Here is a 15,069-nt window from a genome sequence, read left to right on the forward strand (position 1 = left end):
GAAACCCATTTTAAAGAACATGCTTTGTGTTCAATACTGTTTTCATGCTCCCTCAATTTTTCTTCTGTTTTCTTCCAATTATAAAAACCATTTACAAATTTTGATAGTTTACAATTACTGAAAAGTTTGCACGCAAAGCAAAACACATTTCCCAGACATTTAGAGTACACTAACCATTTTCTCTCCTGTCGCTCTCCATTTTAAAGAACTCTCACAAATGCAGATGATGTTAGTTTACGAGTACATTTTGGATATTGCCTAGCAGAAGCTGTGTAGTCTCCATCATTATTACTAAAAAAAAGTCCGGCCCCTTATCAACACAATAACTAATCATTTCGTCAGTGATATTGCCAGGCCATGCCGCAGGATCTTGCTGGATTTCTTCTATTAACACTGCACTATCAAACTCTACACTTCTTTCAGTCCTAGCACAGTTTCTAGAAGTTATGGGAATTTCTGAAGTTGTGTTAATGAGATTACCATTATCTATTTTAGTTACTTCTGTGTTTTCTTTAACTTTATCAGAGCTTGAAAGTGGTAAAGTCAAAGGCAACTTACCATCGCAATCACATGGTTCTAGTGTTTGAGGAGGTTCATGGACCAGCGTCGATGTCGGTGACTTACTCAGTAGTTATAAATAAAACCATACAAGTTACAGCACGGTCTGGTTTTATTGTGGAATCATGCTTTACAAAACTAAATAAATAGGTATCTAAATTTAAAGACAAGTTATTATTATGCCATATATAAAATGGGAATTCACTTTAAATAATTATATATTTTTTTGATAAAATTTGAGGCCCCCTTGAATGTGAGGCCCGGGGCAAATGCCCCTTTTGCCCCCCCCCTAGACGCGGCCCTGCCGATGATGCACTCGAAACAGAGTATTCTGTTGCAGGATCTTACCAAATTAATATTTGGTCCACATATTGCGCGCCCTTGGACACGTTCCTGTAGTGCCCAGCTTTGTCAATCCCATACACATACAATAACCTAGGTACGAAAATGACTGAGTTGTAAGGAATAATTCACAGTTAAGTGGGACTTTTATTGCAGTAAAAGTGGCTGTGAAGTTGAATTACAAAACACTCACGACTATATACTTAACCACTTATACTACGTGCATCTCTCCAGTTTCGGGAAATAACAATATTGTTGTCCTACCATTTCTTGCCGTTGTTGAGAGTGGTGGGTGGTTGCTGAGAGCGCTAACTAGTAATTTTTGTGTGTGATTTAACATTATCTTTCAATACTCTAATACATGGCTGACGAATTCCGAGTAACTCAATCTAACATACATTTAATTTGGTTTAGGACATATAGTTTTGTAATGTTTATGCAAAGTGGTTGTTCAATAGATGGTCTATTAGTCTATTAGTGTACGAACTACTTTGACAGAGAATTTATTTCTCAGATGATGCTCAGGCGCTCAGGAAACACAATGGGGTATCGGGTGATTTCGCGCCATCAAAGCTTGCCTTTAGCATGTGCATATGCACTGATGCCATCTGGCCTGCCTCGACTGATGATGCACTGCTCTGGTCGCCTGGCGCCAACTAGTGGGTGATACATGTGCTAGTACACAGTTCTCTCAGGGAGGGTTTCTAGCCATGTAGTAAAGAGGCAGGGAATGAAAATCTCGGCAAAGGCCCCCCGAGTTGTCAGCCATCCAGCATGCTACGGCTACTTATGGAATTGGAAAATATGTCCATAAATTAGGTTTATTACACGATGGCTCTTTTACAAGGTGCTTTCCCCATGCATAGCCCGTTCCGAACAGAAACAGGTCGCTCGTCCTGGTACACTATGTTTGCCTTCTAAGATCTCTTCACTAAGGTCCGGTAAGACATACGTGGTGGGCGGGCAGTTACATCGTCGTCCCGAAACCACGCGTGTCCGACCCCGGCACAAAGAGAGATCCAACCACGCGAGACCTCGATTGGTGCTGGTCACTAAGAGGTCGCTTTGGCATGCAAAAGGACACTGGAAACAGAAGTCTGTCTAGGCTATGTTTGAAAATGTAGGTGCACTGTGGGTAATTCTTAATTATATAATAAGTAAACATGAACAGAAAACACTCCATAGCGGTTCCATTGTTATTTTCATAATTTACAAAATCGATAGTCGTAACTGATAGCTGCGTGTTCACTGCGTTTCACTTTCCCACACCACAACACTAGCTCGGATCGCTCACTCCCAGCCTCGTTCCCCGAAAAGAGTGACAAAGGGACGTAATGGCCTGTGCGAGCCGATGGGACACCAAAGGTTGTCGTCACTCGTCAGCACTGAGCTGCAATCAGTCAACAGGATCACACGATATAACAATTCTGGTTAATTATATCATACTTAATAGTGATACCAAACATCTTACATTAATTGTCTGGCTAAAAGAGATTATTAGCTAATACATAAACTCTTGTCGATTTAATCGCTGGTGGCAAACGACTCGCTGGTGGTAACAGTTGTTCTGAGCATCGCTTTGACGCCGACCGCTGGTGCTCCCTCTGGTTCGCACAGGCCGTTATGTCACATTAACACTTACTCTTAAGTGCATCGAACACACCCGAGCGTGATGTCCGCCGAGTGTATAAAAGTGCGCCGCGACGAACACCAAAGCGACGACAGCTCCCGGCCGGGTGTGGCAATGCGCCGAATTAAATATGCAATTATTCTTTTAAATCAAAAACAACTAAATAATAACCATTAAAAGATAACTAGTTCAAGGGAAATTATGTCTAATTGTTTTATAATCATATATTGTGTAACATGTCTTTTAAGCCCAAATCTGGCCGGATCTGTTTTCCCGCGCTCCAAGTGTTTAGGCGCGAGGCCGCAGGGCGGTCTCGAGTTCAGTTACCGTCGGGAGCTCGCAGGGGTCGGTCGCTCCGCGAACGCAGAGTCACCAACTTTCGCGCTACATCCACGTCTCAGCAATAATGTAAGTTCTTAAAATCCTTTTACCAGCTCTGCGCCGACCCCACCCAGTCGCACGATATTTCTTGCGACTCGTCACTAATTAATTTTATCCCAACAGGGAACTTTGCATTTTCTACGTAATTTCGTGTCCAGAGATTAAGGACAGCGTAATTGAGTTACGCAGTTTCGGCTTCACAGCCAATTATTTGTTATCATCGAAGACTCGTAGCAACGTGTGTCGAGTTCTTACTCGCTAACATTCGCCTCTTAACTTTCATCGTCTATAAATGTGTAACTTGTAATGTGCAATCTAACCGAGTAATTACCAATTAGAAAGTGACTGTAACGTGTATGTCTCCAGCTTACCGGGTGTACGTACTTTTCGGGACTTTAATATTTGGCCACAGGTTAGAGTGCAAATAACTTTGGAACATATGTGCCATTCTCCATGTTAACGTAAATGTCTGCATAAGTTGTTGCAGCACAGTAGCTCCGCGACTATCCGCAGCATCTTTCACGTTGACAGTCGGCCACTGTATCAGTCCGTATATACCACTTTGCAACTTATCCTGGTCGCGCGCACCGTTCATGCTTAGAGATACGCGTGTCGCAGCGGTCAGACAACAGACGCGGCCAGTACCTGGACCAATAAGTGTATCGGTTCTGAATAAAGTGCAGTGTCGTGTCAATTCGTTTACCAGTTATTTATAAGGCGTCCTGGGTGGCCTGAACAGCCCGGGTAGGTTACGAACCGCGACGCGCACCTGCCTGCAGCCACGAAGCCGAACCCCCGTTAAAACCCCTGAGATCTTTTCCAACGTTAATAATTACTTTAAAACTTAGACAGGCAGCGGGAGTGGCGTCAGCTTTATGTTGTATTCCAACGATTCCAACACATGAAACCCAATGGAGTCACCCGCACTGTTATTGGCAAAAACCCAGCCATGCACACACCCCTGTGAGGAACGACATTTCATAATCGACTGTGCTAGTTGAGGGAGCATCGATGGGTGTCGTCAAATACCACCCCCTTTTTTTTTAAAGCCATTATGTGTATTGTCTCCCCATTTTACACAACTCCAACTTTAACCTGGTGAATCTGAGGAGAGAGTTCAAACCAAGGTAGTGGCTGGCGATGGTGGTGTGGTGCCAGCAGTGACGCATGTGCGTTTCGCATTTGATGTTGGCAGGGTGTCAGAGGTGGGTAGCAACATTAGCATCATCGTGCCCATGTGGGCCACGTCGTTAGCCATGGGGCGCACCCGAGATGTGCGGTTTCGTCTGCATCGTTGTGCCAATGTGGACCACGATTGTATCTATGAGGGTGGCAGAGGTGGGCAGCGGTGTGGATGTAGAGTTCCTGGTAGCGTTACAGAGCGATTGTGGTGTGGCGACGATGGAGGCGATGTGTTGGTGTAGATGGTCGACACTGTTGATGGCCGGCTGAAAGTGTTGTAAGGTGGTGGTATTACAGCCCGACATTGCCCCAGAAGCCTGTACGGCAGCTGGGGGCAGTGGCATCGGGGGCGGCGCATGGGTGGTCAAGAGGCCCAGCACTAAGTCGGCGGGCTGTCGGCCAGCTGGAAATTGCGACAGGGTGGTGGTGATGCAGCACCAGAAACCTCCGAGGCATCTGTGACAGCAATTGAAGGTTTATTGGTCCGGAACTATGATAGCTGATTGATGGCCAGCCAAAATGTGCGATGGGGCAGCAGTGAAGCAGGCCAATGTCGCAACAGCAACTTGTGAGGCAGCTGGGGGTGGTATTATCGGGGGTGGCTCTTGGGTGTACGAGCGGCCAGGCACTACCCTGTCAACTTGTTTGTCGGACGGAAAGTGGGGCGGGGTGGTGGTAATACAGTCTGACCTCGCTCTAGCAACCTGCAGGGCAGCTACGAGGCAGTGGCAAGGGCAGCACATCAGTGTCGGCACGACAGGTCCATCCTTTCTTTATGTTCCATTGGTACCAAAGAGCCATTGGGATTGTGACAGCTTCCGAAGATGGTGAATATATATATATATATGTGGACAGATGTTGCTATGTGTTTGAGTGTGCGAGTTTCCTGCCACTGGTTAGACTGAAGTCCATTACAGTCCAGTTTGTGGCCGAGTGAAAATGGTACGGCCAGCGGCATATGCACAGATGTAAAAACATCTGATCCTTTACAGTCCATAACCGCAACTGAACTTGCCATAGCTGAATTTTGCACAACAGCAGATAGCTTAGTCAGACCTGCACACACATCTCTTCCCCCTCATATAGCTAACTGTATGGTACGGTACATCTGTTGTTTACTGAGTTGAATCAGACTGTGATGTCATGCCAGACATTTTTTTTTTGCCTATGGCGATTTCATGCTAAATGAAATTTACAGATGTGCTGTTCAAGACTGGGGCAGTAAAATTAACATTGCGCTAAATGAATTCGCTCATTCTTAAGACCTGCTAAGTGAGGGATTGGTGTATAGTTTTAATGGGAATAAGAAAGAAAACATAATATACAATTTAGTGATATTTAAAAAAAAAACTTCTAATAAGCTTCTCTGGGCATTATTGTTTTAAAAAGAAATCTCTGATATTACTTTGTGTCCATGGTTCAGATTTCTTCTGGAAAAAAAAATCATTATGAAAATGTACCAGTGCAATGTGAAATGCAAGCTGCTAGACAACCAGAAACACTGAACGCGAGACTCTAAAACTCAAGCCGAAGGAGTTCACTGTACTCGATAAGTTGAGACTCAATCAGTGGCGTAGCCAGGATTTGTGTATGGGGGGGGGTGTTAAAAAGCATGGCCCCCCCCCCCCCCCAACCTGTATTAAAGCTGGGGGTCGGGGTGTCCTCCCCCAGGAAAATTTGGATTTTAAGGTGTAAAATAGTGCTATTTTAGCAGTTTTCGGTACTTAAATTAAAATATTGTAATGGTAAAAATTTTATTAATTTTAATATGAAATTTGTTTGAGTGAGGAATACGAAATTAATTAAAGATTTGGTGCTAAGGGGTGGGTTTGAACCCCTAAAACCTCCCCCCCCCCCCCCCCCCTTGGCTGCGCCCCTGGACACAATAGCATTTTCTTAAAATGTGATACGTATCTAACAAGCGCAACAAGTATAAAATCACATTATTTCGCAAACACTTCACAAAGTAATCCCGTACTTACGTTTTCGCAGATTTCTTGAAGTACGCTGAAGAGGTCACAGCTACGAAGATAGGTACCAGGTACCGTTCTTTCATGACGTGTTTCGCAGGTTATTGGATCTTGGGACATTTGGATTGTGTAATTACATTGTAATATGTAGGATTCCTTAATGTTAACTTTCATTTCCCAATTGTAATTTATATATTTATGTGTTGCATATTACACGTCCGTCTTTAGATTCTATGGAATTTGCTTGAAGTTTACATACGTTAACTCACCATGTAGTTCAATTAACTTGTGGTACAAATGCTTTGTAACATCTTTTCTTTACTGTTTACTTTAGCTTATTCTCTTAATTCATTTTGAATTAAGAATTCATAAAAACTTTTTTTGTGAATTCACTTTGACCACGTCCTATGAAAACACTTATTTATTGAAACTTTTTTTTTCATACTACTGAATAAAATGTTAATGTTGTGTGAACCGAATGTTTTGTAGTTTTCATTGCCAGGTTGTTTAAATTCATATAAACCTCCACACACTTTAATGCTCTGTGTTTTTTTTTGTAAAAGAACAAAACAAAGTGTAATTGTTCGTCATTCTCCGCTTTTCTGTAGGCTGTCGGATTCTACAACAGTTAATTTTACATAATTACACTGACTGAAGAACGTATAACTTATATTAGGCTACTTCCGTTCCAACACACAGGAAAATACACCGTTTTTGAATGTCACGTACATTACAGATTTGTAACATAGCAAACAAATTACGAAAGTAAAATATTTTAATGATGGGAATGAACATTTGTTTATACACAGTGGCAATTAATAGTATCTTTTTTTTGGCAGAAACCCAAAAGTGATCAACTATGATTGTTTTAAAATCTTTTATCATATTGCCAATATGACTAACAGCTTTATTTTTGTTTGTAAAAATGACATTTTGTTTTTACAGCTAGTTTGGTGCCACTACTTTAAGAAATGCATGAAATAACATTTGAAAATGTTTCAAGTATTACCATATTTGAAGTCAGGACAATAGTTGCTAACCATAAAAATGACGAAAAACAATACTTAGTCAACTTTCCTTCTGTTTACATTTTTTTTTGGGTACAGTTATAGTTAAAGAACTTCTTTTTTTATATATATGTCAATGAATTGCATTAAAAAAAAGTACTTGTTGAATATTTGTGTTTTTAAAGGGGTGGGGGGATAACAAAAAATTCAGAAAATTCTATTTTTTTAGTATATCCTATTTCTTATTTTATTAGATTATCCTGCAAAGGGCTCTTTTTAAGTTCCAACTGTTTTATTAACAAAAAAAACCTTTATAATTAGAAAGTCTTTTATATTAGGTAGGTAATTCTGAACTTAGGCCTCTTTTCTAAAATAAAAAATAATTAATTATTATTATTATTATTTTTTTTTACTTTCTGACATGTTTTTATATCATTCTCTGAAAAGGCATTGTGATACTTCAAGTAGTTTACCATTTTAACGGGTAGTTGGATTAGCGGTCTACACAGTCCTCTGTACACTCGGGCAAATAACGCCAGTTCATTGGCTGCTGACTTGTGAGTCCTCTCAACTGGTTTGCCCGTGATCATTAGCATATGAATCGGCTTGTTACTGAGTACTTAAAAGACTCGCTCACATTTTTTTTGTTACGACAGCGCCAATCAACATATATTTTTAAGAACGCCTCAAACGTGAGACTTTGTTCTTTGTGTTGTGTGTAGCCCTCCCCAGTCAGCCTCAAGTTTAAAAAATTCACACAATTGAGGACAGGAACGAATGTCGGTGGTTGATTGCAAACGTTCGGAACTGCTGAAGACATCATTTTAAACTGTGACATGCTTAGGTATATTACAAAAGACAAGACACACAGGCACACAAATCGCGAGGAGGACGGCCGTCCCTTCACATCTGAGTGAGCAAGGTCGCGGGCATCTTGGTCGGGTACTGTTCGTCCAGCTGCCGGAACTCTGCCGCGTACTTGTTCCTCTCCGAGTGGTCACCAACCTCGTTGCAAAGGAGTGCCTTAAAAAAACAAAAAAACAACACACACAGCTTTCGGTCTGTTTCGCATACCGTTTTCTGGGGCCGGTCTGCATGAAAATTTAAAATCCAAAACATATATCGCACTGTCAAAGTAATAGAGCCATATCTCAAAAAAATGTGAAATTGAGTTAAGATCGCCAATGGAAACCACATATGCCAATCTTACCAATGTAAATAAGGCCATACCTGAATTTTGAAAAATAACGGTCAAAACACGATGTTGCGATGGACGCAAGTCTGAAATTTAACCATGTTATTGCAATAATATAGCCTCTTGTTTAATTGTATTAAAAGTTTCTACTTTTGACATGTGGCCGTAGTACTTTGACAGTAAGAATGATGTAATAAGCCAAACTATATATGAACACACAAAGAGTGAACAGTGGAATGGCTGAAGTTTATACAGTCTGCTGTATGGAATTTTTGATACATTAACAATTAGCAGTTTGTAGACACTGCAAAACAAAAAAAGTTTTTATAACTTACTTATTGACCACTAAAGTGAAGTATCCTTTGTCACAGCATGCAAGCCTGAAGAAGTTAACTCTTAAAATTGTGACTTTTCACTATCATAATAATTTTTTTTTATTTCCATCTTCCACTTTTAATATATTCAAGAATATTTGTATATATGTACTCCAATTTGATTAGAAACTAAAAACCAAATTATATTCTCACAAGCCTAGCATTTATACATTGTGTAACTTTGTTCTAAATTATGAAGTACAAAATGTCTCTATTGGGAAATTTGAACAAACTACCACGTAATGTACCACTTATACTGCAGACAGTGTGCGTCACCTATCGACTGTCTGGCCGGATGGTGGGGGAAACTACACTACCGTGTATTGTCCCAGTGAACATGCATGCACAGTACAGTAGTTTCAACTGTGCACAACACATTGTGCAGTGCCTTGCCATTTGATTTTTTATTCTATTTATTCTAACTTTTCCTCTTTAATTTGTAACTATTTTTCTGCTTTTCAAAAAGATTTTTTTTTTTACATATATTGTTTGTTGTTTTGACTTTGTAACTTTTGATTTTCCATAATTTTTGCAGAACGGTGTTTTATTGCATGACTTTAACTTTGCTGGTTTAGGCTTCATTTTAATTACATTGCATATTTTACTAAAACAATTTTACTTAGCTCTGAAAATTATGTATGGAGTTTAAGCAATTATTTTCTGAATTTTAGTCTATGGCTCTTTTCAATGTGGTGGTCCTAACACAATTGATCTTTGCAGTTATTTTAGTATTAGTAATGATTATTTTCTACAGTTTTTTTTTTGGAGACAGCAATTATTTGTTCTGACAGCTCTTTGAGGATTTCAATAAACCATTTGGTGGTTAAGACAAATGATAGTCCCATGGCACTGCACAGTGGCGTAGCCAGGATTTGTGTATGGGGGGGTTAAGAAGCATGGCCCCCCCACCCCCGCCTAATAAAGCGGGGGGTCCGGTCCACCCCCGGAAAAAAAATTGGATTTTAAGGTGTAAAATAGTGTTATTTTAACAGTTTTCGGTACTTAACTTTAAATATTGTAATTGTAAGAATATTAGTAATTTTTTAATAAAAAAATTGTTTGAGTGATGAAGTAAGAAATTAATTAAAGATATTTTTTATCAATCCAAGTGTCTTGTTTACGTCCACTCAAAATCATAAATCATGCTTGAAGCTCGACAATACAAAAAAAAAAAAAAGGAATAAAAAGGGTTGGGTTTCGGCAGAACTGATCTATTCCTGGAAACAATGGACGAATAGAGGTACCCGCCCTCTGACGTCATGGCGTCACGTGATACACTTGGAGAGGGGATGAACTGTGGGAAACAAAACAGTTGCTATCTATTGTTGTATATGGCTGCAACCTAGAAAGGCGCATCAAGTGATGGTTATTCGTTAAATTGTTTAATAACGGTGCAGTATTGTTCTGTTCCTCATTGTAGGAGCTCAAGTTTAACGCCTGGAATAGCATTCCGCAGCTTTCAAAAAATCCAGAACGTTTAAAATTATGGGAAATAAAAGTTCGCAGGGACGATCGAAAATGTCCAGTCTCAGCGCACATGCGTTTATGTTCAAAACATTTCGTCGCTGCAGATTATAGAAAAGTATAATGCGGCGGTAATTTTTAAAGAAGACTGCCTTGCCTAGCGTTTTTACTTTCACGTCTCCAAGGAAATTGAAACCCCCACGCAGAAAGCTTCATTATATATCTAATGTAAGTAGGCCGTAAACATGATTACGCTCGCATTCCCGAGAACTATTCAATAATGAAAGATATTACCTATTTAAATTTTTTTGTACGGGAAATTAATGAAAGTTAAGCACTATAAATCACGAATTTGTACGGGTAGCATAAACCTAACGGCCTGTACATACTGCTTATTAGTTAATTTAAATAGTTACCTATGTACTAAGACATAAAAAATGTTAAGAAGTTTACAAATTATTTCATGTTTATTATTTTTTTTCAAACATAACCTACAATCCGTAATCAGCACAAAAACACCCTAAATTATTACGATTTACATATCACACCTACATGGCCTAGGTTTTAACTCAATAATGAAAGGTTATGTAAATTTTTTAATGAGTTTTTGTGAACTCATTAAAAAATTCGTTATTATACCACAGAGTCAACATGACTTGAACAAAAAAAACTTAATGGAGATTCAAGTTCATATCACATTTTAATATGGGGCCGGGAGTTGTCAAGCCACTATTAAACCGTTTTTGGGCGTCATTCTATATACTTTAGAAACACAAAATATATTTATATTCACATTAGAATAGGCTATATGCAAACAGATTTTCTGGGTTATGCAATGAAGATTAATCTTGTGATAAATACTTTTTAGTTCCGAACCACGAGCTGTCAATCAACACCAAAACTGCAACTTTTCTATACAAACCGTAAATAATAATTACGTACCCTGCTTTACACGCACAGTATGCGTGAGTAACTTCAAAACCATTAGGTTTCTCCTCCACAAAAATAGAGAAACTAGGCATTTTCATTTTTTTCTTTGACGTGGATAGCAGTATGCTTTCACAAACACATCTTTCCCACATGTCGCAGTCCACTCATCTTTGTAGTATGAAGAAGCAAATAAACTATACCCGTCTTTAGAAAGCCTCGTACTACCTAAATCCCCGACAAACCTAAAACCAGAGCTAATATCAAAGGAATTCAAATTATATAAAGATTTTGTTCACGAAAACTCTCTCAACGTAGCTTCTTCCATGATCAACTGCTGTTTGTTTACCAACTGTTTCCCACAGTTGACAGTGGCGCTTCCGCTGGCAGTTACTTGAACTACTTAGCTCCGCCCCATTTCAAGTCGTCCATTAGCTTTAGCTTAGCTTGAAGAGTTACATGACACCATGTCGTCGTCTCAATTCTATACACACACAGCGATCATTAAACTTTTGGAAGCCCAGTCAACGCCGGTGATAGCAGTAAGACAACCCAGGCTTTCAGCTAACCTGCTTTCAGGAGGAGGTAGGGGGGGGGGGGGTAGAACCCCTAAAAACCCCCCTCTGGATTCGCCCCTGGCGCTGCAGCAGGGAGAGCAGTAAAGGATTCTACGAGCGGCAGTCAGATGTGACTAGCTTGGAGTCCAGTCCTCCAGGAGAGGACGCGCGTGTGCGCCAGCGTTATAGCACGCACGCTGGTGTCAACACGCCGCCACATTGGACAATTGGTAACAGAGATTTCACTCCAATGTTAAAACATGACTCATTTTTTTCCCCCCTCTAAAATCGGTTACTAACGATTCCGACACTACCAACCGCACATTTGTCCCAAACGACATCAGGATCTATTTTGCTTTCACAATTGCTCGGGTTCAGGATCTAGGGCTTACAATACGTTTATATGTTTTAAAAAATACACATTTTAATAAAATATCGTCTAATTCGTATTTCCATGTATAAAAAAAAAATTGAAGAATTCTCATAAGATTTTATCCCAGACTAAATTTTGTTTTCGTTGATGGTCTTAAAGAATGTTAGGTTTAGTTGTTTTACAAATCATAACCATTTTTGGCTCCTAAAATCACTGTATTAATTTACATAAATGCCCATCTAATGTAATACACACAAAATGGCTTTATTTAAAGTATAGTATAATACATATAATAAATAAAGTATAACTACCACAAATAGGAATATACATTCAGTACCTTAAAAGAAATGGCTGTTACATTCAAGGACACATGGCGCACAAAAATTAACATACAGGTTGGTGTTTAAACATAAACGTTTACCAAGGTATCCACATTCCTTTACATTTACGCACTACACATTATTCAGTAATTACACATTTCATTTAATATTTTAAATACATTAGACAGGCATATGTAAAACACAACAATCTTTTGTCGAGCGTTATTTGAGAAATCAAGGATTCTAAACTGACGAGTAACCTTTGATTATTTGCACCTTTATTTAATAACATTTGTAAAATGGTTCCCTCAACACTAAAATGATACATGAGTAAAAATTTTTGAAATGATAACGTTGTAAAATCAATGAACGCCGGGTGCACGCACGAAAAAATGTCACGTTCCGCCTAAGCCGAGCGTGCAAGAACCGGCCAACCACCGTGCGAGAAAATCTTCTATAATATCAAACAGGTTAAGGCGGGCTTTTAAACTAATTGTTTGTGATTATATTTAAACAAATTATTTAAATTAAATTTGCAAAAACTGTAAATAATTGTTACGATCGCGCTTGACTGCAGTGCTTGGCGTCGCCGCGCTCGTTCGGCCTGTCTGCGCCCCCTTCCACCCGCATCCTCTCCCTGGTATCTCGTGTCATACTATCTCGCAACATCCTGACCTTCGCAGCGCGCACCTGCCTCAGATCCAGTTACTTAAAAGAGGCCGCACTGTGGCATAAAAGGACTCAGACATGTTTATCGGCGCGTTTTGTCGGAACGTGATGCTTGTTGCGTTTATCGGCGTTCTTTGAGCAGCTGCCGCATCCTTCGACAGGACTCACAACGCGTTTCTGGGCATTTTGATGGCGAAGGTCGCGCAATATCTCGGAAACATGCCCGATTGTCTGGACGGGAACCCAAGGGCTATATAAGGAGGTGGGGCCGACCTTCGAGGAGTAGTGAGTCTGAGGAGTTCGGAGTGTTCAGTCGGGAGTTCTCCCGCGGCGGAGTTTCCGGGCGATAGAGTCGCGGGCGCGGCGGAGTTGCGAGCGAGGAGTTGAGCGGATCCTCGGCGAAGGGGAAGTGCGTCGGGCGGCGGCGTAGTGTGGCAGCGGAGACCCACGAAGGGTGCTGCAGCGAGAGTTGAGCCAGAGGTGCGGCCCAGCCAGGTGTGTGGAACGAGTGACTGGGGAATAGACCTTTCTTTCTTTAAGTGTAATTAATTATTTGCCATTTTAGAAGGTTATTTGTATGTGTAATAAAATCTTTAATTGGGCTATTCTTTAAAAACCTGCGGTAAATCGTAACATAATATTTGATTATTAAAAATCATGCAGTTTTTCATCAATGTTTTGTTATGACGTTATCACGTTAAACTATCGTCCGTAAACCGACTACACAGACAACCCCAACATTTGAATTCGATTGTTAATGAAGCGGTGGATCGCTCGCTCACCTGGAGGTAGAGCACGTCCTTGGCGCGGGAGTGCGCCTCGACCTTGAGGAAGCCGGCCCGCGCTCGGTCCAGCACGGCGACGGCGCCGGCCAGCGCGGCGGCCCTGGCGCCGGGCGCGAGGTCGGAAGCCGCGGCGACGCGGCACTTGGCCAGCAGCAGCAAGCCGCGAGCCGCGTCGTGAAGCGCGCCGTGAGACAGCACCGCGGGCAGGAAGCGGTCCGCGAGCCTCAGCGCGTGCGACGGCAGCCCCATCTGCAGCTGGAACACACCCCGCCCCCCGCGCTTTGAAACAACAACCCCTCATCCTCCCCCTTCCCCCGCCGCGAACCACACCGAACTACAACCCTGTCGGACGTCCTGTCGAGAAAAAAAGCACGACTTACCGTGTTTTCTCGTATAATCATCGCACATTTCATTCTGAAATCAAGTTTGAAAAGTAGGGGCTGCGACGATCATGTGAGAAAAAAAAATTTCTAAAGTTATTCTTAAAAAACAAAACCCTTTCATGGAAAATACGTTCAATTTAAAAAAAAAAAGGTGGATTGTACAAGAGCACGCCAAACAATCTATATGAATAATTCCTTAAACAAAAAACCTCTCTTCAATTTTAAAAAGAAAAACCAAAACTCAGCAGCTGGAACGCCCCCCCCTCCCACCCACGCTTTGAAACAACCACCCCTCCCCCGCCGCGAACCACACCGAATTACAACCCTGTCGGACGTCCTGTCGGGAAAAAAGCACGATTTACCGTGTTTTCTCGTATAATCGTCACACATTTCACTCTGAAATCAAGTTTGAAAAGTAGGGGCTGCGACGATTATGCGAGAAAAGAAAAATTTCTAAAGTTATTCTTAAAAACAAAACCCTTTCATGGAAAGTACGTTTATTTTAAAAAAAAGGCGGAGCATACAAGAGCACAACAAACAATCTATATTATAAATTCCTTAAACAAAAATCCTCTCTTCAATTTTAAATAGAAAAACCAAAACTCAGCAGCTGGAACGCCCCCCCCCCCCCCACCCACGCTTTGAAACAACCACCCCTCCCCCGCCGCGAACCACACCGAACTACAACCCTGTCGGACGTCCTGTCGGAAAAAAAAGCACGGTTTACCGTGTTTTCTCGTATAATTGTCGCACATTTCACTTTGAAATCATGTTCGAAAAGAGGGGGCTGCGACGATTATGCAAAGAAAAAAAAAATAATTTCTGTTAGGTAAAGTTAATTCATAAAAACAAAACCCTTTCATGGAAAGTACGTTCATTTAAAAAAAAAGGCGGAGTACACAAGAGCACGCCAAACAATCTATATTAATAATGCCTTAAACAAAAAACCTTT

At 40.9% G+C, this 15,069-nt stretch overlaps 1 protein-coding gene across 1 annotated transcript in view; it reads right to left on the minus strand.

Annotated features, from left to right (window-relative positions):
* Positions 1-7,876: 7,876 nt before the first annotated feature.
* LOC134541207 (anaphase-promoting complex subunit 5) overlaps positions 7,877-15,069 on the minus strand; it is a 44,466-nt gene continuing 37,273 nt past the window's right edge. Inside the window, exons 12-13 of the mRNA XM_063384456.1 lie at positions 13,732-13,989; positions 7,877-8,093 (exon numbers count right to left, since the gene is read on the minus strand). Coding sequence (XP_063240526.1) covers positions 7,974-8,093; positions 13,732-13,989 — 378 coding nt within the window. The 3' untranslated portion in view covers positions 7,877-7,973. The remainder of the gene's footprint in view (positions 8,094-13,731; positions 13,990-15,069) is intronic.

This window comes from Bacillus rossius, chromosome 18, assembly GCF_032445375.1.
Source record: "Bacillus rossius redtenbacheri isolate Brsri chromosome 18, Brsri_v3, whole genome shotgun sequence".
NCBI classification, from domain to species: domain Eukaryota; kingdom Metazoa; phylum Arthropoda; class Insecta; order Phasmatodea; family Bacillidae; genus Bacillus; species Bacillus rossius.